The sequence below is a fragment of the Cavia porcellus genome, unplaced genomic scaffold (assembly GCF_034190915.1).
Source record: "Cavia porcellus strain 051 isolate PalLab524CR breed Dunkin Hartley unplaced genomic scaffold, mCavPor4.1 scaffold_26, whole genome shotgun sequence".
In the NCBI taxonomy this organism is placed as follows: domain Eukaryota; kingdom Metazoa; phylum Chordata; class Mammalia; order Rodentia; family Caviidae; genus Cavia; species Cavia porcellus.
Window position 1 is genome coordinate 12,148,910 of NW_026947509.1, and position 25,223 is coordinate 12,174,132.

General features: G+C 39.1%; 1 protein-coding gene across 5 annotated transcripts in view; it reads right to left on the minus strand.

The window, feature by feature from the left end:
* Positions 1-25,223, minus strand: part of Rps6kc1 (ribosomal protein S6 kinase C1) — a 160,526-nt gene that overhangs the window by 62,897 nt on the left and 72,406 nt on the right. For 4 of the 5 annotated variants that reach the window (XM_013157504.3, XM_023567045.2, XM_003474604.5 and 1 more), the window contains 2 exons: positions 7,688-7,803; positions 2,640-2,732 (listed from right to left, as the gene is read on the minus strand). In XM_013157504.3, coding sequence (XP_013012958.1) covers positions 2,640-2,732; positions 7,688-7,803 — 209 coding nt within the window. The remainder of the gene's footprint in view (positions 1-2,639; positions 2,733-7,687; positions 7,804-25,223) is intronic. The other variant, XM_063236734.1, reaches the window with a different exon arrangement.

Here is a 25,223-nt window from a genome sequence, read left to right on the forward strand (position 1 = left end):
AATACAGGGCCTCATATATCCTAGGCAAGCATTCTACCACTGTTCTGTATTTTCAGACTCAAGACAGTAATTCTTCAACAGTATCTTTCTTTTCTTTTGGGGGACAGGGATGAAGTTTTTGTTTGTTTGTTTGTTTGTTTTACTTTCTTTTCCTTTCTTTTTGAGACAGGGTCTCCTTATATAGTTCAGGCCTTGAACTCATTTAATGTATCCCAGGCTGGTCTCGAACTCACAGTGATCCTCTTACCTAAGCCTCCCCAGTGCTGGAAGTACAGGCACGTGCTATCATGCCCAGCCCAAAAAGTCTTTCTAATCGTAAGCAGAATTCACTGTTCTTGAGCTTGTACTCCTTAGCTGCATCCTGCTGATGATTTTAACAGTCAACTTCCACTACTGCCTTCCTCCCAATGAAATCTGGCATCCTAATTTGTCTGAGATGATCCTAGTGGCCACTTACTGCTCCAGCCAGCATAGTTAATAAATCCTCTCACCCTGCAGTTTAAAAACATGATGCAGTCCCTCTATCCAAGACAGCCTCCAAATATTTGAAGCCCCACTTGGAATTATCAGGTTGAACATTTTGTTTTTTAGCTACTCCTCCTATGATATGATTTTGAGGACCTTCACTGGCCTGATCATTTTTATAACTGAATGCACACAAGTTTCCTTATTTTCCAAGAGTCTTAATGCTTAAATCTCTTGTTGTATAACTACATTAATGAAGGATTTTATAATCCTAGTTAAAGAGTAGGAAGCTATTTATTTCTCTTTGAATACTAAACCAACACACAGCTATGGAATTACTGCCCCTCTGGGTAAAGAAACCTACTGAGTAGTCAGTCAGCTTGTACGGTACTAGGTAGCAGTCTCATGTTACACCAGTAGGTGTCACTCTATATATGATATATTTTAAATTATTTCAACTCATTTATTCAAGATGTATTTATCGGTACACATTATGTCAGATATTCCTCAGTATAACAGAAAGGGATTCATTCTGAACAATTCCAATTTTTAAAAATCTACCCACCCCTGTTTTTATAGACATTGTATTATAAATTCTGAAAGATTATATGCAAACCTTATTAATTTCCAAGACACATATTTCCTTAGTTCTACTTAAAAAAATGTCATCTGCTAACCACCAACCACATTTCCTAGATTAACAGAATAATGAGTAAGGAATTAGGCAGCAGTATGGAATTCAGGAAAGCCTCCACCGCCAAAAGCCTTTAGACAAACCTTCATGCCCATTAGCCGGACTTCAGGTGATTTGACGCTTACAGCATAGCAATGAAAGGTCACATCATGTTAAAGACAAACCTCAGAGAGAAGGCAGAAGCTGCGTAGCAAGGAAGCAGAGCTATCTGCATAGATATCCAAGCACTAGCAACTACTCCTTTACTATTTTGTCTCCGTACACTGTCAAGCAGGATGTTTTCACAATGAAAAGGCTGCAGAAAAAATGGTTAAGGGAACATTTCAGACTCTTTAACACCAACAAAAAGTCCAACTACACTGCTTAGAATTCTTAAATTCAAATGTTCACTATATAAATTAGAAAAAAAAGTGATGCTTGTGAGAATAAAACAATGCTTCATGAAATATGCTACCTAACAGTTCCTTTAGAACACCACAAACCATTATTTATCATCCAAATTACTCGAAATGTACTACACAGTTCTGATTTTAAAGAAGAATCATATGTATGTTTAACAACACAAGAAGTGTTACAAATCAACAAGATGCTTCAGAAAAGATGTTTAATGATGAAAAACATCTAAATAAATTAATTTACAACTTAGTATTAAATAAGGCATTTCTTTTACCATGATGGTAAAGTGGTAGATGATCAAATACATTTAAAATATACTTACTACTTCTGGATATTAAGTTATAATCATCAACTATCAAAAGGCATAGAATTGCTACTTTTGGGCATACCTGAGATGTCCCCAAACATGCATGTACTTAATGGCAGACCTCAGTTGCTTAGTATCATTTATTGCAAGTATAAGAGTATGTATATGCTTGCATGGTTGTTTGAACCCTGGAAAAAAATCACAGTTTGGGGCTTCAACAAATATTACAGTTTAAATCTCAGAATTTCCCTAAATGAGCTGTGTGACTTTGGGACAATTGCTTAGTGTGTTTAACACTTTCTCACAAAGATGCAAATACTGTAGTTGGATTTTGAAAAGAATTAAGTAAACTGTTTTATATGCAATGCCTAATATAAGATCTGGTCCACAAAGGTAGTCAATAAGAGATATCCAACACTACTTTCGCTTTCTGACCATTTGAATGATGATACCAATTAATATTGAACAACACTGACTCACAAGTTTAACACAAAATGTCTTCCTGCTGTACCATTTTTATAAAATAAAACCCCTAATTCAACTGAATGCCAACAAATATGCACCTTCTCCTTCTGCTCAAATATATTTTGCATGACCTTACACGAATTGCTTAGATAAAAGCTTTTTCTCTTATGCTTTTGTTATTTTAAAGTGCAGATGCATCTGAGTCATTTTCTCCTTTTGTTTCATATCCTTAAGATCCAAAGCTTCAAAGACAGAATGTCAGCATGCAGTCGGGTTTATGACTGGACTCTTGAAGAGACACTGAAGAATTACCTTGTCAATCACCCCAAGGACTCTGAAGGCCTTCAGCTCCTCGGCAGGGCTCCTTAGGTTCCAAGGGGGCCTTGAACTTAGTGATCCTGGAGGCTAATGGAAGATATCAAAGATTACACATCAATCAGGGAGGTACTTGAAGGAAGACTGCCTGCTGAAGCAAATGCCAGGCCAAAGGAAACTCAATTTATCATAAATCAGAGAATGGAAAGATAAAAGAAGGAAGTTTCTATTTGTCTGTAATGCAAAATAAAAAAATCAAAAGTAAAGAAAATCAAAAAGAAAAAGCAAGAAAAAAGTTGCGAGTAAATAAATCATAACATGGAAAACAAAAACTTTAAAAGAAACACTAGTGAGCTGACTGCAATGCTTCCATTTAAGGCCATGCAGCGATCAGGAAACTCTGTCAGTAATGGAACACTGGGCTAATAATCAATTACAAACTACAATTTAACCCCAGATGGCTCAGCAACAGGAGGGGGAAACTAACAGAGAATGAATGGGTAGATCTGAAAAAGGAAGAACACGAGCCATCCTCTCTCTTCATGAAACTAGAGTCGTTTAAGGTCACTTTATAAATTCATGCCATATTGTCTTCAGACGAATTGGCAGATTCAAGTTCAATCTGAAAAATCACCATTAAGAAACTCCATCATGTAACCAACAATTACTAAAATTACGATATGTAAGAGATGCTTTACAGGGGAAAGAAATTTTTCTTTGAATAACTATGATAAGGAAAAGTCTGTTACTACAAAAGACACCAAAATAAGATCCATAAATACAGGCAGGGGTAGTTGAGTGACTCTCACAGCTACAAATAATCCTAACTTCCATTTACAGCTTTAGTTTCTCCCTTTGGGCAAAGTAAGCTATTAAATTTAAAAAAAGAAAAACTTTCTCTAAGGACACCTCCATTTGGCATTTGCCACCTGACAGTCCTGCTATATAACCCCTTATACTAAAACTACGAGACTGCAAAGGACAAAGAAGGGATATAAAACATCATTAGCTCCTTAGAGCAGAACTTATTATCAAAAAACTATTAGTATACAAAGGAAACATTTTGGCCCCATGAGTGGAAGACAAAATATCTTGATTGATCAATTCCATGAGGACAGAACTACTAAGACACCATTTCAGATTATTACTTCGAGTCCCTGTACAGACCAGTGAGCCACAGAGGGATCCCCCCCCACCCCACCCCACCCCACCTCCTGGCAGGAAGCGCACTCTCCCCTTTCACACTGAAGACTCACGCATGGTGCCTGGCATGCTACGAGGGTCTGGTCAGCTGGACGGAGTGAGGGAGGACAGGGAGGAGCAGGAGGAAGAGGAAGGCTGGGGCATAAATTAGCGTTTACACCTGGGAAAACTACCACCTGTGAAATTTGCTACACGTGGCAATCCTAATTGCTTTCTGGGGTTTTTGTTTGTTTTTAGATTTAGCAAGCAAATTGTAATTGCACTGTACATAAAATGATGATATTCAAAAAAAAGGCACTCCATGTTTTTAAAGACACTTAAGAACACTGGTAATAATAGCTACTGAATCATGTGCTAACAATCTTTGAAACTAACTCAATTGAGACTTTTTGGATATTTCCAACAACTTATTTATTTAATGTCTCCTTTCACAAGGTACTAAAAAGCTTAAATCTAAGAGGAATATTTGAGGATATAAAAGCATTTATCAAGGTATTTTAATACTGTACATGCAAACAGACATAGAGCAGAAATATTTTCTCTATCTTAATTTACACTGTATTATTTCACCTTTACCCCTTGCCCACCCTGCTGGGGTGCATACAGGAAATGTCTGTTATGGTCCCTGTTACGGTCTGTGTCTAGATGCCCCCTCCTCACTCAGTCATAGAATTTTTTCAGAGGTGGCTGAATCTAGAATGTGTGACTGATCTGGAGTGCTGGGATTAAGGGTGGGTGACGGCTGGACCAGTTCTCTGACTGAACTGGTACCGCCCTAATCCCAATAGACTGGATACAATCAATATAAGGAAGAGAGGCTTGTCTCACCCCTCTCTTGTTGCTTTTGCTGTCTTCCACTGCCACGAAGTACTGCCTGTCCACCTTGTGCCTCCCTGCCCTGGAGCCAGCAATTATGAACTGAAACCTCCACAAACCATGAACTAAATAAAACCTTCCCTCCCTTAACTCTGGCTGTTAGGTATTTGTCTCAGCAACTAGAGAAAAGAAACTAAGACAGTTCCCATCTTATAGATAAACAAAGGGAAGCTCAGAACAGTGCTGGGCAAAATCCAACTCCTCCTCCCGGTGCTCACAGTCTTCTATCACACAGCATATTCAGAGAGCTAAAGATGCTACTGCTGCCACTGCTGCTGCTACGCCTCATTAAAAAGGAGTGAAAATGGCTTGGGATTTTGGCAAAAGCAATGTCTGGGGGAACTTACGAAGCACAAAGAACACCTCATATTTCATCCTTGAGGCTTGTCTTTGAATCATGGCCAAATGCCTCTAACATACCTCACTCCTATTTAAACCTTGATATTCCCTGAGACCATCAATCTTTCAGTTTCCAATGAAATGTATGTACTTCAGCAACTCTAGAGGTAATAAAAGCAAACTACAAAAATCTCTACCATTCTTTTTAACAAACAATTCCTCCACACCTACTATGTGAATTGTAGCTGCACAGGATATAAATCATCAAACAGCATGAATGATCCCAAACTTCTAGAAGTTCACACTTATTTGAAGAGACAAGCCAGCTACATGAAAGGATAAACAAAAACAAAATATTCTCCTAAAATACAAGACTACAGAGATAAGTTATTAGTTAGGATATAAGAAGCTGGTGTCAGAATTAAGTGGCACTAAACATGACTTTCAAATGCAATGTGGATTTTAGTGTTTAACACAGTTAACCATACTCAGTTTTTGTTCATCAAACAGAATGGTTTGTACTGTCATTGTCTGATTGTCCACTTTTTGTGCTTTGATTTTGTGACTTAAGCAAAGTGATTTCTTACCTTTTTTTGAAATTCTGTATTATTTCTATCCTTTTTTCTGCTTTGTTTTTTTTCTCTAAATAAAATTAATTAATTAATTAATTAATGCTATGTGGAGCCAAGCATGGTGACACATGCCTATAATCCCAGCACTTTGGAGGCTGAGACAGGTGGATTGCTTTGAGCCTGGGCTATACAGTGAGCCAAAGTCAGCTCGAATACACAGCAAGGCCCTATTTCCAATAAAATAAAATCTATGTGAAAAATAAGTGAAGAAAAGGCACTGCATATAAGATTGAAAAAGGTATTGCCTTGTGGAGAATAAATATTGAAACTGGAGAACTGCATGAAATAAAAAATATATTTAGGGTCTACCACTATAGGTCTTGAATGCTAAAAGAAGCCTTGAATGCCAAGAAGAAAAGCCATTAAGTTTGAGAAAGAACCCAAGGATGACTCAGGAGACTACACTAGCAAAGACAGGACTGGCACAAACAACAGCATGTTGTAAGAAAAGACCAAAGGCCAAGTGATTATCAAACTTCTTTAAACTTCTGTAAGTTTAAGATCAGACTAATAAAGAAAGAAAGATCATGAAATAAAGTCATCAATAAAAAAAATCGTGTATTTATTATATGTAGCATTTAAATTGCGTAGAATCCTATAGATGTATTCTTCCTCTTCCGATGGTGAAATCCACAGACTTTTGAGAACAGAAAGGGAATTTAGAGATCAAGCCAAACATGGGGGAGGAGGGGACTTTTTTTTTCTTTCATTTCTTTTTCCCAGATGAGAAAACGGAGAAGCAGCAAATTAAGCAATCTAAAAAGGACAGTGACAAGGGAATTAAATCTGACAAATCTGACTCATGAACTACAGTCCTCAGGGTAACTCAAACCCAATGTTTCAGAAGAGGAGGGGCCAACATGGCTGAGTTCCTTAATGAAAAGAGTAAGGCTTTCCAGTTATATTTATTGGCCTTTGTGCCAGACGATGCAGAGAAGAAAGAGGGTTGCATTTAGCTACACTCAAACTAAAAACAGTGGTAAGCACAAGTTGTGAGTCCCAGGACCCAACCACCTTGACAGTAGTCAGGAGTGGGGGGCAGGAGCAGGGCTGGGGGGGTGCGGGCAGGGAGGGTGAGGGGTGACCCACACCACTCTCCAGGTAGAGGACATCTCTGTCACCCCACCTTCCCCCCCCACCCAGAGTGCTTTCTGTTGTCTGTAGCAGCACTGAAGTTCAGCGCACCAATGCGGGCCTACTTAATAGGCTAGGTGAAGCCTACCTGTTGTTTCTGGATTGAGCTTTCTTTGGTTTTTTGGGTTTGGGTTTCATTTTTGGAGCTGCCATGTAGCCTGCCTCAGCCTCTTTCGCATAGTGTCCTGTTCTCATTGAGCACCATTTCTCTTTTACCCATCTGCCTGTGCCATGCATCCCAAGCTGTTGTGCACCAGCGTCACTTGAGGGCCTTGGGAAGACAGAGCTTTGGGCCCAAGGACTGGTGGGGCCCAGGATCCTGCATTTTCCAAAGATGCCCCATCTTGCTGTTTCTGGTTCACAGCCCTATCTGGGCAAGACTCCTCTTTGGCACACAGGACAATCGTCATGAGCAGGGAAAATAAGTCATGAAGCCCAAAAGGAAAACACAATAATAAAGTACCAAAAAACTTGAACTCAGACCCTGACGTCCCAATACACCAGAATTGCTCAGCTCAACTTAGCTTCTTGCATAGGTTTTTCACTCTGTGCCTACGAGCCCCAATACCTAGGCTCCCAAATACAGGCTGACTGAAGGTCTGAATTAGTGTCATTTTATAGCTGGGGGAGGTTGGGTACAGAAAGGGTCTAGAAAAGAACCAAGAAAAAGAGAAAGCAAACCCCATGTTATTCTGCATCAGCTGGTTGGCTAAGATTGCTCTTCCTTCCACAGTAACTTAAGAAACTTACTGATAAAAATCCAGAAACTAAAATTCTTAAACACTTTCATTGGAAATAAAGCTGAGAGACAAGCCAGCAAGAACTCGCTAAAGGAAATGCAGAGCAAAGCACAAGCCACACCTGAGATCCACGCTCAGGCTGCAGGCTCCGGGAGAGGCCCGAGATGCTCTCCACGCGCAGCAGGTACTCCGCCGTCCTCCGCTTCACGGCCTCGCGGCGGGTGGGGCTGGATTCTCCTGGGAGGATAAAGAGGCAGTCTCAAGGTTAGCATCCGTTCACGTTCATGCAGCGGCCTGCTCCTTTATAAACTGCTAGCCGTAAAAAAGAGATCCCTACAATTGGGAGGCACGAAAACCATGCATTTCAATGAGATCTAAATATCATCCCACCCCAAGAGCTTCATTTATCCCAATTCTGCTACTGTCCTGTTTAAGCAGGTGTTCAGAACTTAGCAGAAAGCGCTACAGGCAAAGGCCAGCCTAGTCCAGACAGCACACAGCGTCTGCCTCAAAACACAGAGCAAGATGCCACAGATGCGGAAAAGCTGGACGGGGAACTGGCAAGGGCGGCTCATGTGAAGGCACCAACAGCACTGGAGAATAAGACTATTTGGGTAATTCTGAATTTATACTAATTGATTCATAAGCGTCATGGTTTTTTCATTAGCAACAAACTACTGCTCATCTTATAAGTGAAAAGGGAATGTGATAGAAATCCCAGTACTATAAAATGATGTGAAAGAGAAGTCATTTATCCTGTTTGGGTCTTGGTTTTCATAGACAAAGGTATTCAAAATAGCCTCTAAGAAATTCTCAAGAACTCAAGAAACAAGTAGTTATGCTCATGGGTTCTCCCCTTTCCAGAATGGTGTGATTTTACACATTTTATATGATTAAGACAGCATTTCATCTGAAGAAAGGATTCCATGGTAGAAACTCAAAAAGCCTGAAAACTCAAGTACCATATAATCTGTTTCCCTCTATAAATACTATTAGTATATAATATTCCATGTGATTCATGACTCATTTACCAAAGCACTTACAGAAATGTTACACTTATAATTCACTCTTGCCTCCTCTGAATGACGCTTACCAAACAGCAAGTATCATATGGTGGGCAAGTGCCCAGCACCACACTGGGAAACTGGTTAGTAAACTGAATTTGGGGTCTGCCTCTCACTAGTCACATAATCATCTCAGCTCTCCAGACCTCGTCCTCCCTCCCCAGGTGGAAATACACACCTCTAATGATACTGCAACTAAAAGAGACAACATATTTAAAAGGTTCTATAGACATAAAGGAAGCTCTAAATTGTGAAGTTTTTAAATCTCTGCATTTCTCCAAAACTAAACCCTACAAAATGATGTCTCCTGGATTGCCGAACTGAAGGGAACTGAATGATAATTAACTTGGCATTTTTTCTCAAAAGACCACCAGTGGAAAAGCTGTCTTATTCATTTCCGCCTGCACAGCATCGTCTCCCTGGCTCCCAGAACCAGCTCTCCGCCCCTTCAGACCCTCCTGCTGGAAGGAAAGCTGCAGGGCTCAGCCTCCTGTCACTAAGGTCACTGAGCCCGGGGTGGGCTTCCCTGCCTACACCGGGCCAATCCCAAAAGGGAAGGAATCCACGCAAGACAAAACTGGATGTGATGCTGCCTGCTACTGAAGCCGGAAGGTGGAGCGGAAAGGGCCAGCCACGGGTTTCTGCCAATGCAAAGAGAAGAGACTGGACCCAGAGGGGTGCCAGGTACAGCAGACCAATTAGAATAAGCAGACGTGAGAAACTAAAAACCAGAAACCCTGGTCTTCCTGGGTTTCCTGATTTCAGGTCAATCTACACGCTTGCCCTTGTTTACCTAAAGTAGTTCAAATTTAGGTTTCGACGCATATAAACCCAGCAATCCTGACCGAATACAGACCTCACGGTAAACTGCGGCAGAGCTGAGACTGCAATTTTGCTAAATAACTTAGCCAGCTTTCACGTTACGGGTCCATCTTTTCTGTCCTTCCATGAGTAGCCCATACAGACAACTGGTTTTGCCTATAGAAGAAGAAGGAAGAAGGGGAAGAAGGGGCTCTATTGCTTTTCAATTATGGCACCCTCTAGATTTATTAATTCTCCAACTCCTCAAGCCCCAATGAAAATGTAAGTCTGCTGCTACTTTTTCTTCTTCTTTTTCTTCTTCCTCTTCCTCCTCTTCTTCATTCCTCATTTTCTTAATCCAAGAGAGGGATGATTGGGAGATTGGGATGATTGAGAGAGTGGGAGATTTTCCACCCAGTTGGAAAACAGGCATAAATAACATGTGAAATCACCTCACTAGCCACACCACCGCATCAGTGAAAGCCACTCACCAGCCTCCACACCAGGTCCTTCCCATCCCTATTTGCTCTTCTGGGCTCTGTTACTCCTGGTCGTTAGCCCCCCCCACCCCCGTTTCAGTCTACACTTTCAACTCCCAACTTAAATTCCCATTTAAAACTAGTGGTTCAGAAACTGTGGTTTCTTTTTTTGTTTGTTTGTTTTAATTCTGAGTATTTAAACTATGTAATAAAGCTTTAAAATCTGCTGTATCAAAAAAATAAACTTGCCTCACAAAATACCTTCAGGTTCAAAAATCCAGTTATGCAACACCTAGCTATGGTTAAATATGACTGTACCGATACTTCATAATTAACTTACAGGTTTTTAAACTTTTGGCTTTCCTGCCACTTTCTAGGCAGTCTCCATGGTAACAAACAAACAAGAACCAGAAGCCAGCAGCAGAAATGGACTCCTGCAGGGATGCTGCGTCCACTTCCATGGAAACTACAATCATATCACAGAAACACTGGAAGGCTTTGGAAATGTCTTCACATACAAACACACACACATAAATACATACATGTATATATAGCTCTCCCTCTCTTGTGCCCTTTCTCTCGCTCCCTCTTTCTCTCTCCCTCCCTCCTGCCACAGTCTTCTTTATCAGTCCCTTAAAGGAGCGAGAAATCACTATTGATAAACAACAGCAGCCAAGGGGGAAACCACCTCTTGTAGACACCTGCTGCTGGATGCTTCCTGAGATTTGGAGGTTCCAGAGCAGAAAGGTATCTACAGGTACCCAGGAGAGTTGTAACTCACCAAATGATTGACCAACGTCACTTCAAACTGATTTTAATGAATTTTAAAATGCTTTATTCCCTCTGTTCTCCTTGATTTCTTATTCTTTGTTCATAACTTAAAAACATGTACAGGCACCTATAATCCCAACTACTCAGAAGAACTGTAAGTTGGAGTCTAACCTTAGCAAACTCTGCCTCAAAATAAAAAATAAAATGGGCTGGGACTGTGGCTCAGTGGTAAGCGCTTAAGTGCACAGCCACACAACACACACACACACACACACACACACACACACGGAACCATAAGGACTAGTAGTCAACAAAACTAAGGACCTAAAATTCCACCATCAACTGCACATTAAGTCATCTCACTACTACTTCTTCAATAATGTGGCCAGACAGACACTTAAATGCTTCACAAAATGGATGCACAGTTTACATTCCATCTAAACACAAATCAATACCCTCACTGAATTTCTCCACGCTTCAGATAGGGGAAGAACTGCCACAAGGCTGGGCACTGAAAAGACAAAAACCACTCCCATTATTCAATGCCTTTCTGTCAAAAAGTTCTAAGTGGACTGTGACAACCTCGCTTCCCCTTCCAGATGCCTGATCAGGAGGTGATTGGGAAGGAGGACACAGGCTGTGAAACAATCAGGCACACTTGATAAAGGTGAGAAGGAATTACCAAGCTGTCCCTGAAATGTCAGTCACTAAGAGAACTTTTATAGAAGACACAGTCTACATGTAACAAAAACATGAAAATTCTACCTTGTCCAAACAGCCATCACCATTTGGCATATCATTATATCTTATGTATTTTTCCTCTTTTATAATCAAGAAAAGCAAAATTCAGGAATTGAGATGTCTTTGTCAGTTATACAATAAATACATGGGCCTGATTCTAAACCTGGTCTTCCATCACTCTCTGGGGTATTTGCCATTGTACTAAACCAGCCTCTAATAAAAATAACAGTAACTGTATCAGAATTCAATTATTAGCCTATTTGACTGAAACAAGAAAAATTCAGAACACAGGAAAATAAAGGTCAGTTCTATGACAAAGATGAAGAGAAAATAAACATAAAAATCCAAGGCAGGGGCTGGGGATTTAGCTCAGCGGCATAAGCGCCTGCCTTGCAAGCAGGCAGTCGTGAGTTCGATCCCCGGTACCGATAAAAAGACAAAAGACAAAAAAAATCCAAGACAGGGAACCATGAGACAACACAGGAGAATCTGAACACAGAGAGACACCCGAAATGACAGGTGCACATGTGTGCGTATGCAGGCGTGCACACACACAATACCAACACACGGGAAAATCAGAGCTACAGAGAGATGTGCTGCTCAGTATGTAACAAGAAATACAAAAGCAATTCAGAGGAACACAGTACCAACGTGTCACTATGAGACTGAAAAGAAAACCCATAGCCAGACCAGTGAGGGAAAGATAGAGCTTTCTGCACAAAAACTAATCTTTCACATTTCTTTGTAACTCAAGGATTTGAAAAACAAAGATACTCTCTCATTTACCTATAAAAGAACAAAGACACATTTTTACTCATGGAACTAATAAAAACTGGTTTCACAACCCAAAATAAAAAGCAGTTCTTCTAATTCTGGTCTTCTACCCTGAGTCACTGAAAACAACATAGCAAATACCCTCATTATTTATTTGGGGGGAAAAAAGGCACAGAGGAATGCTGGACAAAGAACTGGCCAATTCATTGCGACTTCTTGAAAAATAGCGTGTTTATATCCATATTTCACGGGAAACTGTATGTGACTCTAAAGGTTATTTTGACAATATTTTCACCACATGCACACAACTTAATCCACACATAAAGCTTACTAGTCAAATCTTGTATTCTTTCTTCTATTTCTCTCCTCTACAAGTAGCTTTTCAATAGGATCTGTGCTGCTGTGCTTGGTTCAAGCAAGTTTGATTTTTTTACGCATTTGTCACTTTAGAAAGAACATCGAACTCAACCTGGACTTGCTGGAATGAAGTTTTGTTTGTTGTTGCTTTTTTTTTTTTTTTAACTTTAGTCTCATAAAAGATTCTCCTGTTTGAGATGGCCTTGGTAGTTATAGTTTTTTTAAGTGCTGATTTAGTATATTTAATGGTACTTTGTTCTTTTCACCTATGGCCTTCCATCTCTGCCTTATGCTAAGTGTTCTAACAACAAAAGGCAACCTTGAGGAGAACAATGATCCCTGGTTCTACATGTCTAGCACAACACTGAAGCCCCCAGCTTTTCTGTGTGTGACATTAACCAGTCAGTTAGGAAATCTGCTTTCTATTTGCATTCGGCCAACCCCCTATTAATGTTCTTTCAAAACCAGTTGTTGTATGACTGCTAGGTGTTCAAAAAGTCAACAAAGAAGACTAAAAGCAAGAGCCGTGATAATATTCATGTGCAGGCGTGGCCTCAATTGATTGCTTGCAATGTTATTTAGCAGTTTTTCAACTTTAGGTAATGCTGAATGAAAATTTACACCATTAGTTCACAGGGTTAAACGCCTACAGAGAGCCTCCTTTAGATTCCACAATTTCTTTCTGCTCTGTAACCTATTTTTCTTTGTTTTGCAATTTTCAAAGAAAGTACTCAAAAGACTATCATCTACTCCTCTCAAAACACCACTAAGCCAGTCTCTTACTGATAATAAACTCCTGTCCAACGAATAACAGTAACTACAGTCTGCTAAGTTTCCCCTATTGATCTAAAGTTCTAAAAAATTAAGATAAAAAGATCAGGCAAGGAGGGGAAAGGGATGTAAATCAGCTGCATTCTGGTGAACCTGTTTTTCCAACTTCTATTTGGCCCACTCTGCAGAGCCTATTTTTTCCCCATACCTTTAATACATTTAAGACTTTGCCACCATTTATACTTGTTACCACCAAGTCTTTGGGACACACACACACACTACTGCCTCTAGAAAAAGACTGTAGTACCCAAAACCTGGTAACACATGTACCAGCTTCCCATGATCAGTTATGTACTACAAACGTGTACTGATAAAAATAAATTTAAATAAATAAACTGCCCTCAAGGGGGAAAAAGGATTCAAAAGAGCTAATAGGAAACGCTGAAATTAAGAAGCATAAAGAATCAAAACAAAAAAGCTAAAATTTTGCCTTATGAAATGAATTAAAAACCAGGGACAATCTGGGAATGAAAGTCTATACAAATTTAGAGATTTCATCTGCCACTCTGGTAAACATGGAACCTCTTCCCACCTCCAGAAAGACTCCTGCTCTCTTTCACATCTACATGAGACATCTGAAGAACATAGCATCTTAAGAGAAGCAGCAAAGCTATGAAAGAAGCCAGAATCCAATACCTGTTTTATTGATGTCATTATACTGAGATATATTTTCCTCTTAGATGATGCACAGTGATCAACAAACTACTAACAGGTTCTAGAATCTGGCTTCTAAGTTCTTTTATTGCATCTCCTACCTTAAAAATTAAATTGATTGGCTCCATTCTATCTTTCTTCAGTCTACTTTAACATGAAGGTAGACCCCTCCACATTTAAAGAGTTTAAAGAATGTGTCGACTAACACTTGAAGCCAATCTTAGGAAAACAGGAATTTCCTTCCGAGTAGTTACCTTTCTTCACTCAGTGAAGAAGCTCTCCCACACCATTTATTTCTGCGCCTCCTGCCCCTCCAGAAGAGATGCCCAATGTGAGCTCTGTAGCTAGCATGTTGCAGGCACGCTGTCACCCCAGCACTGCCACAGACCAGGACGTATAGAAGAGTCTTCATAACATTTTGTTAAACAAGTGAGTAAGAAGTAAATTCATTACTTCTCACCACACCTGCAAGGTCTGACTAACATTACGGTAGTCCTACCCCACCCCCAGTGTACAAGGGTATCAGATCCAAGGTGTCCACAGATGCCTGAGACCTTGGATACAATGAGTCCCACGAATAGTACTGCAATACTGTGACAGTCAATGGGATAACCAAGATAGCTACCAAGAGACCAATGGTGTACCATGAACATGCTGGACAAAGGAACAACTGCGTCCCTGTGGGATGGGTGAGACAGCAAGGGACACCAGATTTCATCATGCTACCAGAATGGTATGCAATTTAAAACCTCTGAATTGTTAATTCCCCGAATTTTCCACTTAATATTTTCAGACCAGGCTTGACCACAGGCAACTGAAACCATTGAAAGTGAGATCAAAAAAGGGAGACGAGTATCCCTCCACACCTATGGATGTTTCGATGACCTCTATCTGTAACTAGCACCTTTTTCTAACAATAGTGACATACGATGCATGCCAGAGAAGATCTACAAACTGTCTTAGTCATCTATGTAGCCAAAATGCATACGAAAGGAACACAATCCAAAACTGCCATGATTGGGCTAAAAGAGTCTAGTTATGATGCAGATTTACGAAAAACTGTCATAATATCAATGAGGGGAAGACAGAACAGATATTCTGAGTAATATAAACCACTGTGTAAGCAGAATGAAGTCTACAAACTATCCTTTTCCCTGTTTGACAGACAGTTAAAATTTTAGAAGAGATGTTTCTTAACAGTTTGTAAGTACAATACCTCCACACAGTGACCTGGTAATTTTTCAAATGACAAAGAATGCCAATGCAGTAAGCTTCTGAGAGAAAGCAGATTTCCATTTTCAGTATTTCAGAAGGAAGAATAGATAAGGTGAACTACTGTGCAATTTATACGTGGCATGGTTATTATTATTATAAAGATTATTAATATTATTATAGATATAACAAGGTATAAATTATAAAGATGTAACAAGCTATGAATTACATATTACTGTGTAACTCAAGCAATTACAAAATAATGTGTAAGTCTTTCTCAAAGTACCTAATAACCTGTTAGCACTAAAATAACCCACTTACGGATTTTTTTAAAATTTCATTTGGTTTACTTTGCTCATAAGACATCTACATTTCTAATCAGAATCAAGGAATTTTCAATAATCACAGGGCTAAAATCAGCCTCTCAATTTAGTGTTTTTAAGCTGTGTTGCTAAAGATATAAAAATGTGCTGATACAGATGACAGAGATTGTCTAATAAAAACCCTTCGAGAATCCTCATCTCTCTCTCCGCTTTTGCCACAGAGCAGCTGTGCCTCACACAGATTCACATGAATAAAAATATTTAGCCGAGAAACCACCCACTTAGTTTATTTTCCATATGACTTTCCTGTAATTATTTTGTAAACTGTTCGCACAACAATACATAAAAACATCTGCAAAAACAGGTAATTAATGTGTCAAGCCAAACTAATGCATTTTTATGGTGCCCATGCTTCGTCAACTGTAATTATAACTCTTTTTTAAGCAAATGATGATGTGTTTGTTGCAATGTGCAAGTGGTTATTTTGGACGCTCTGTTTACTGTTCATATAATCTGAATATAAAACTCCACAGCTACTTTACCCCACATCAATGCTTTACCTAGCATTTTGCTGCAGGAAAGTGGTTCTCTTTCCCAAGCTATAATTTGAAGTAAACATTTTTGTCATTAAAACATGAGAGTCTCAGCAAAAAATGTTGACATCAAAAAGTAGCCAACAATTCAAGAACCTATCAACTCCTCATCCAAACTTTCTTCAGGTGTAACACTGAGAAAAACAGGCACATTAAACCATGGCACTGTAGGCCTCAAAAATCGCCAAGAATCAAAGGTTCGTGTAAGTTTTAATGATAGCGTCCATTCCATCTAGATGTGCCAAATACAAATACCTGTAGCACAGCCAATGAAGGGCAAGCCCCTCCCCAAACATACTGTTTTCCAGTTAATCTACACTGCTTGAATCTCGATCACAGGAGAGATCAACCATCACACTTACTAACCACTTCTGCTATCGTTCTAAGTTGACTAGTATTTTATTTATGTCATTCATCATCCTGATGGGCACTCCTGGTGGCTCAAGGCCTGTGATTTCTAAGACAGTATTTCCAGAGCTAACAACAGCTAACGTTAAGAAAGAAGCAGAGTCCTATACTATTTTTCAAAGGCTCATTTTCTATTTAAAACAAACATATAAGTATAAAAGGCATTTAAAAAAATATATGTGATGACTAAATATAGTACACAGAAAAATGTAGGTAATAAAAACCTCTCAGAGAACAAAATTTTCTGGTTTACTTGGTTTTGTTTTTCAATTTTTCCATGTTTGCAATATATAATGATCACACTCCTCGAGGGGCACGTGTATGACACATCTCAATTTTTCTTCTTCCCCTTTCCCTCTGTGCTCCATCTCTTGGTCCCGTTCCCATCTGCAAAAGATCTATTTTCCCTGTGCTTGTTATTACACTCAAATGTTTAGAGCTGCTGAAAAATCAAGCATTACAGGCTCCAGTTCAGCTCTTTTATTTTGACACAAGTCTTCCTCAACTGAGCTACTCTGTTCTTAAAGAAACCACATTAAAAGTGTTTTAATAACATTTGCCCTATTAGCTACTGTGATACTCCGCAGGGATCTGTTTTCACTCTGCTCCCACAAATATTAAGAAAGTACGAAATCAAATGGCAGTTTCCCAGCTCCAACCCTGGACTTCAGGTCAAATGTTTTAGGGGAACTTAAAGATGGCATCAAACCAAAAGACAACAGAGGAACGGGTGACCAAGATGACGAATGAGAACAAGCCAGGGCTTATTAAAGTAAAAAATCAAGCTGGGTGTGGTGACCCCGGTCTGCAACCCCGCTTCTCAGGAGGCTAAGGCGGGAGCGTCAAGTGTCAGGCCAACCCAGGTAACTTAGCAAGTCCCTGTCCAAAAATAAAGTTTAAAATGGACACACGTAAGTGGTAGAGCACTTATGTATGAGATCCTCAGTTAAATTCCCAGTACTATCAAAAAGTAAAAGACAAAATCAAGGTCAGATTATCAAGAGATCTCAAATTCTGAGCTCTACTAATTACACAGCTATGGATAGAAGTGTAATAACGCCTATCATTAATGCTAGTTCAAGAGCTGAATTCTACATATTGTCAAATTTTATTAACAAACATACAAGTGTCTGTGTAGAGAACTAGGATAAACCACACAGGAAGATTTTAAACCTATTTTGATTTTTGGAAATTACCTTACTGACTTACTGGCCCTCTGCTGTGCAACCGCTGTGTTCAGCTCATGCACGAAGCTTCCCTCCAGGCCTTCTCCTTGCCCTGGACCAGGCACCCATCTGTATGTACTACAGACTCGCATTCCTGCTTAAAACCATCTACAGAGAGTGCCCCATGTACCAGGCACTGTGTAGAAGACGCCATGAGGAACAAGCCAAGGCCTTGCCTCCAAGGACACCACGAGTAAACAAAGTGAGTTCATTCAGTACCAGCACAAATACTCAATGTGCTGTGAATACACGAACTTGAAGACAGAACAAAGGTCAGGAGGACCATTCTCCTCCCAAGGAGAGGTGAGGAGAGGCTCTAGAAGAAACGCCATGGAAACTGAGATGTGATGATGATGGGGTTCATGGGCTGGAGAAGCACAGTACAGCACAGCTCACAGGGCAGTGGCCGCAGGGAAAAGGCCAAGGTCCTTTCCCAAGGTAAAGCAGGGGTGTGACTAAAGAAGAGGGCGGGCAGAGGGGAGCCAGAGGAGGCCACGGTAACTGGTAACTACAGATTTTCTTCTAAAACCAATGGGGCTTTATGCAAGGGAATGACAGGTTAGATTGCATTCTTAAAATATCAGCCAGGCATTAGGAAGAGAAAAAAATGGATAAAAGTAAGACTAGAAGAGTAAAACCAATTATGAAGTTGTTATGAAAGACATAATGGACGGGACTTTCAGATGTCTAAATGTCTCCCCAATAAAAGCAAACAAAATTAGCAATAACATAAACTGGAAATTGACTTTAAAAACTGAGAAACATGCAAAAACCAAACAGGAGTCAGTGGTGTCTTAATCCAGGGCTTGGGCCATCTGCTGTGCTCACATATATCCCCCCCCCCCCCGCCCCAGCACAGTAGGAGGCCGAGGCTGCTGAAGCAGCTCATCAGATTTGGACCCTCACCGAAAGCTGGAGGGGAGTGGGGGGGCAATCAATGCAAGTAGAGCACTTTCTGAGAACCCAGATAGACCAAGTGTGTTCTGCTAAGCTCTCTCAGCCTTTCTCCTGGAGCCCTGAAAAGTTGTATGGGCGCGCACGCGCGCGCACACACACACACACACACACACACACACACACACAGAGGTCCCTGGTGAATGGAGGCCTTTTACAAGCAGGGAATAAGGTCAGAGAAGACTTGGAAACTGCCTGATCCCTGAACACACACAGGTAGCTCAAGAGCTCAACTGCTTAAGCACATCCTCTGAATCAAAGGACACTCAGGAATAGCAGGGAGGCAGAATCTAGAGTTGCTGTATTACCTAAAATGTTACATTTTGAACAAACAAAATGAAGTATGCAAAAAACAGAAAACATCTGGACCATTCCCAGAAAAATAAATACACAGTCAATAAAAGTTACCTCTGAGTGAACACAGATACAAATCTCAAAACAACTATTAAAAATGTTTAAAGAAGTTTAAAAAAAAAGACATGGTAAAAGAAAGTACAAAGACAATGAGCACAGATCAACAATATACAGAAATTATTTATTCCAAAAAAAGGAGCCAAATCAAATTCTGTAGTTAAAAATTATACTATCACACATTGAGCTGCCAAAAAAAAAAAAAAAAACAGCAAACTTGAAGACAGGTAAGTAGACGTTACCTACTCCAGACAACAGTAAACAATAAAAGAACAGGAAATAGAAAAACAACAGCGGCTCAAACATCTGGGAAACCATCAAGTACACTTAGACAGAATTCAGCCTAACAAATAGAGGAGAGTGGGAAATAAACAAATACTTGAAGAAATAATGGATAAAAACTCCCTGAATGTGACGAACACTGATCTGTACATGTAAGAAGGTTAACACGCACTGAGGACACAACAAATGCCAAGAAGAACCGCTCAAAGAGACCTGCAGCTACCAACAAAGCATTCAAACTACTGAAGCAAAAACAAGGACAAAATCTTAAGAGGAACCAAAAGGAACACATCACCCGTCACAAACTAAGAAGGGTCAGAAAGATTAAATGAATGTCAGAAAATGGAAAAGTCGAGCGGCTTCTGAGATCCGGCCATAGTGGAACTTAGGCGGCTGCATAAGAAAGCAATTCGCCCGTCCTCTTGGTTGGTAAGCGCCGTGGCGTGAGCCAGGAGGAGAACCAGCCAGACGCTCCCGTGGGCCTACCTACAGGACGCGGGCTGAAAATCAAACATGCCTTAACCCGTTAGCAATTGGGGACAGAGGTCTGAGCATCTCTTGGGAGGATGACAGTATGCAATATAACAAATATGGGGCATTTCCTTCTATCTTCTGTTTGAAGGCAAAGGTTGTTTTCACTGTTTTATTTTGTTATTGTTTTGCTCTATTCAATATTCTCTTTCAATTGGTTTTATAATGTTCTGGTTTTGGTTTGATTTCGCTATACCTAGTTGACTGGACAACTATTGTGAAGATAATGAGATATACCATAGCACCTATTACTACCATCCCGGTATCCTGCTGTGAAGTTCTATACCAGTTTCACTGCATTGTCTCGATTGGCTTTGTTCTGTCTTGTTCTGTTGTATTTTTACTACCTTCAAAATAAAATTTAAAAAAAGAAAAGAAAATGGAAAAATCAAGAACACAAAGGAATAGCATACTTAAATGCTACAGGGGTGCAGGTCAACCAAGAATCCAATATCCAGCAAAATTATCGTTCAACAATAAGAACAAAAAATGCATTCCCAGATGAAAATAATCTGTCACTAGCAGATCCATCAATCAAAAGATACTTTGAAAAGGAGAAAACAGAGAAGCCAGACATGCTGCACACACCTGTAATTCCAGCATTGAGGAGGCTAAAACAAAACGATCCTGACTTCAAGACCAGCATGGTACAGAAAGTCAGAAAATGGAGGGGAGATGTCTCAGAAAGTCAGAAAATGGAGGCGAGATGTAAATGTAAATTCATGACAAATACAATTTCCCTTAATTCTTATCCAAATTTAGAAAAAAAAAAAAGTGGGTTATAAAACTATACCGTAAGGGTTATACAAGGATACATGGATTATGTAAGGGAATGGAAAGGTGCCCCACTGGAGTATCCCTGGAGTTAGGATAATTCCGCTGTGAAGCCAAAAATTTTAAGTTAAGAGCTTACTATTACTCAAATTGTTAAAAAAAAAAAAAAAAAAAACCTAGCAGACCAAACAGTAGACTAGTACATACCTATTTACCACAAGAAAATAAAAGACATAAAAGATGAGACACAAAGACAATAACAAGATGGCAGAAATAACTCTAACCATATTAAAATGTATATTAAATGTATGCTGATTAAATACTCAAATCAAAAGCAAAGACTATTTCTAAGACAGGATTATAAAACACGAACAACCACAAGATACAACTATACCCTGTCTATACAAGACACACCATGATTCAAAGAAATAAGCAAGTTGAAAGTAAAAAAAAGTAGAAAAAGATATACCAGAAAGTAATTATAAGCTACGTAGAGTAACTATGCTATTATGCAGCAAATATATTTTTAAGAAAAAACGTTATTGGGCACAAAAAAATCTTAATGCAAAAAGGTCAATCAAGAAGATATAACAATCATCTACGTGTATGCATCTAATAACAGAGTCCCAAAACAAATGACAAAAAAATACAGAAATAAAGAAATAGACAAGTCAACAATATTAATTAGATGTCTCAATAATTGCTAGAACTAGAGAAAATTGGCAATTGTGTCAAAGAATTGCACACTATAATCAAGCAACCTGAGCTGACATGTCAAGAATACTCTACCCAATAACAGGTAATATGTGCTAGGCCACAAAGTAAGTCCAAAACAAGTTCTAATAAGTATAAATGAATCAAAGTTACACAAATTATATCCAATAATCTAACAATTAAGCCAGAAATCAATAACAAAAGAAACTTTGGAAAAAATCCACAAATTTTTGAAAATTAAAGAACACATTAATATATGGGTCACAGAATAAACTACAAAAGAAAGTGAAAATTATTTCAAGCTGAATGAAAATGAAAGCAACATATCAAAATATATGAGATGCAAAAGCAGTGCTCGGAGGAACACTAATTATAGCTCTAAGCATCTACATTGAAAAATGATCTCCCCGGTACCGATAAAAAGGAAAAAGACAAAAAAAAAAAAGAAAAATGATCTCAATCAATAAACTAAGTTTCTGTCTATTCAAGTGAAGTTTAAACAATAAAGAATGAACTATACAGAAAGAAAATAGGAAAGAAAAGAAACCATTGAAACAAAAAAGTAGACAAATACACAAAAGACAAATGAAATAAAAACTAAGTTCTTTGAAAATATAACAAAAACAACAAGCCGTTAACTAGACTGACCCAGGGAAACAGAAGACAGCACAGTCAGTGCAATGAGAGAGTACAAATTTCAATTAGCAATTGTTTATTTTGCCTTCATTTTTGAAAGGTTTTTTTTCACTAGTATAGAATCCTCAAAAGGCATTTCTCCTTCCCCTGCATTAATCATTCTTCTTTCAGAAATTCTTATTTTTTTAATTTAACTTTGTCTTTTCTTGTTTGCAGTACATGGACTTCATATTCCTCCTGAAATGATTCCTCTTATTTTCATGTACACTAGAACATACCTATGAAACCTTGATGTCATTCTTACCTTTGTTCTGTAATGACCATTTTATCTTCTGCCACCTTTAAGATTTAATGTGCTTTGTGTAGTTTTTGTTTTGTGCTTTGAGTTCAAAGAGCTCCTCGGACTTGTGGGTTGTTTTTTTCAAACTTAGTTTTCAGGCATTACTTCCTCAAATATTTTGTTTCTCCCTCCCTTTTCAAGAGCTCCAACTATACACCCAAAAATTGTTCTATCATTCATTGATATCGAACTAATTTTCCTTCTATTCTTTTTCTGTGTATCATTTTGGATAGTTCCTGTTGCTGTGTGCTGAAGTTCACGATTCCTTCTGTAACAGTTAATCTGCCACCAATCCTACCCTTTATTTTTCATTTCTGATACAATAGCTTTCCTCCCTAAAAGTTTAATATGGGTCTTTTGTAATTCTCCCATATTTCTACCTATGGTAACCTTTTCAACATAACAAATGAAGTTATAACTTTTAACATCCCTGTCTGATAATCCTAACATCAATATCACTCTTGATTGGGTTTGATTGATTTCTTTTTCTTCTCATTTACGGTTACACTTTTTTCTATTTCTTTGCATAAACAGTAATTTTTATTGAATTACAGCCAAATTTTACATTGTTGGCGAGGATGGCATTTTTCTAATTCCTATTGGTATTCTTGAGCTTTACTATAGGATACAGTTAGGGGTTTTGTTTGTTTGTTTGTTGTTGTTGTACCAGGGATCGAACTCAGGACTTTGCACTTGCCAGGCAGACCCTTATGCTGCTGAGCTATAACTCTGGCTAGTTAGGTTTCTTGAAAACAGTTTGACCCTCTGGGGTTCTGCTTATATGATTTGGTACAGTGGGCCTAGAACTAACCATTATTTCTTCTCAGTATTCAGCCTGATTCCCATGACTGCATTTTTTCAGCGTACCTCTCAGAAGTAGATACTATTCCAAGCACTGCATCACAATCCAGAACCGTGTGCCGTGTCCCTTCAGTGCTGGATTTGCTGGCCGGGGCCAGTTTCCCCATCACTGTGCTGCTGCACACTGCAGGGCTGCTCTGCCATCTCTGTGCGTGGTCTCCTCTCCAGACACGAGTAAGACACCTCACATCAGACAGTGGTTCTGTGTCTCTGTTGTGCAAGCTCTGCTTGCGAACTCCAGCACTGGTCTTCCTAGCCTCTCAACTTCATCTCTTTAACTTGGGGTTCTGTGGGGACCCATATGGCTTATGTCTCCCTGCACCACCACATAGAAAGTCAAGACAGCAGGCCACAGCCATTATTAGCATCACTCAGTTTGTCTGATTTCTCCCAGAAACCACTGTCTTTTGTTACCCTGTGTCATGCCTTGAAAACTCTTGTTGAAAGGATCTGGTCATGTAATTTTAGTTTCTTCCTGAAGTATGGTTAAGACAGTCTGTTTCCCATCTGGCCAGTGGGAGAAACCCTATTTGTAAAGTAGCTACTAGAAAAGTTAAGATTCCATACTTGTCTCATGATGTATGTGTCTGTACAGCGCTATTTTGGCTAGCTACTGAAGTCATCTAACTCTGAAGTAACCAAAGAGACTAAAAAGGCTGAAAACAAAAGTCTCAATGAGCTTCAGTGCTTCAAGATCAAGGGGAGAAAGATGGCAAAGCAAACTCAGAAATGTCAACCTAAGAATTAGAAGACCAAGAAAGTATGGAGTCACTAAAGTAACTAGTGATATGGGAAGCAGAGTCTGTATAAAATAGTCCTTACGGTTTGTGGACCTGTGAGTCAAGACTGAAGGCCTTGGGGGCTGGGGATTTAGCTCAGCGGCATAAGCACCTGCCTTACAAGCGCACAGACATGAGTTTGATCTCCAGTACTGATTAAAAAAAAAAAAAAAAAAAAAAAAAGACTGAAGGCCTAGTACCAGTGAACCCATGATGGTCACCATAGCTGGCTTCTCGAAACACACCAGTTCAAATGTCTGCCAGGGTATGGAACCCAACTGACCTGGCTTGCCCAATTACAAAGCTTATCTATTTCCTATATCACCCGATCATCTCATGTGAAAGAATTGTTAATACCTATATCACATATCTGCCTCCTGATTATTCATTCCTTCTGATTACTTATTCCTTCTAATCTTACTTCCTATTGCCTGAGTAATGATAGGCCTTTAATCAGCAATAGATCAGGGCATTACTCATCTCCAACTACCAAACCAAGCAACTACAATAAACTCCAGTGGAGGAATCTTTGTTTGTAACCTCTTCCTTTTGCTTCGCCTGTGTATTCAACACATGTTGGCCATTGCTCTCCATGGTACTTTTGTAGAGGAAAGTGTTATCACTGGCCTAGACTCAATAAAGATTAACTATTTTTTGGCAGGGCTTTATTAGGTTTGATGGTTTTTCCCATACAAATCAAATAAATGAATTAACCAGAGAATAATTTAATCACACCAAATATAATGCAAAATCAGCTTCAAGAAATGACCAAAACTAAAGTTGAAACTACTACAAAGTGAGAAAATTTCCTAACATGAAAAAAGCAGTGATGCTATAGACCACTATTAGTATCAAGCACCCTATTTCAAAGTTCTTTAACAAAATGATCAAAAAGTCTGAGTAGTTTAGCTATAAAACCTCAACAAATTTCAAAAACTAAAATAATTCAGAATAAATTCTTTAAACAGTAAGCCATTAAGCCTAAAAATCAGTAACAAAAAGATAATGAGAAAAGCTACAACTGCCAAAAAATTAAACAATACATTTATGAAGTCTTGTAAGTAATTCACAGGCGCAACACATAGGATAATGAATGGATCCTTAAAGACGCCAACCGTCTATGCCTACAGTCTATAAAATA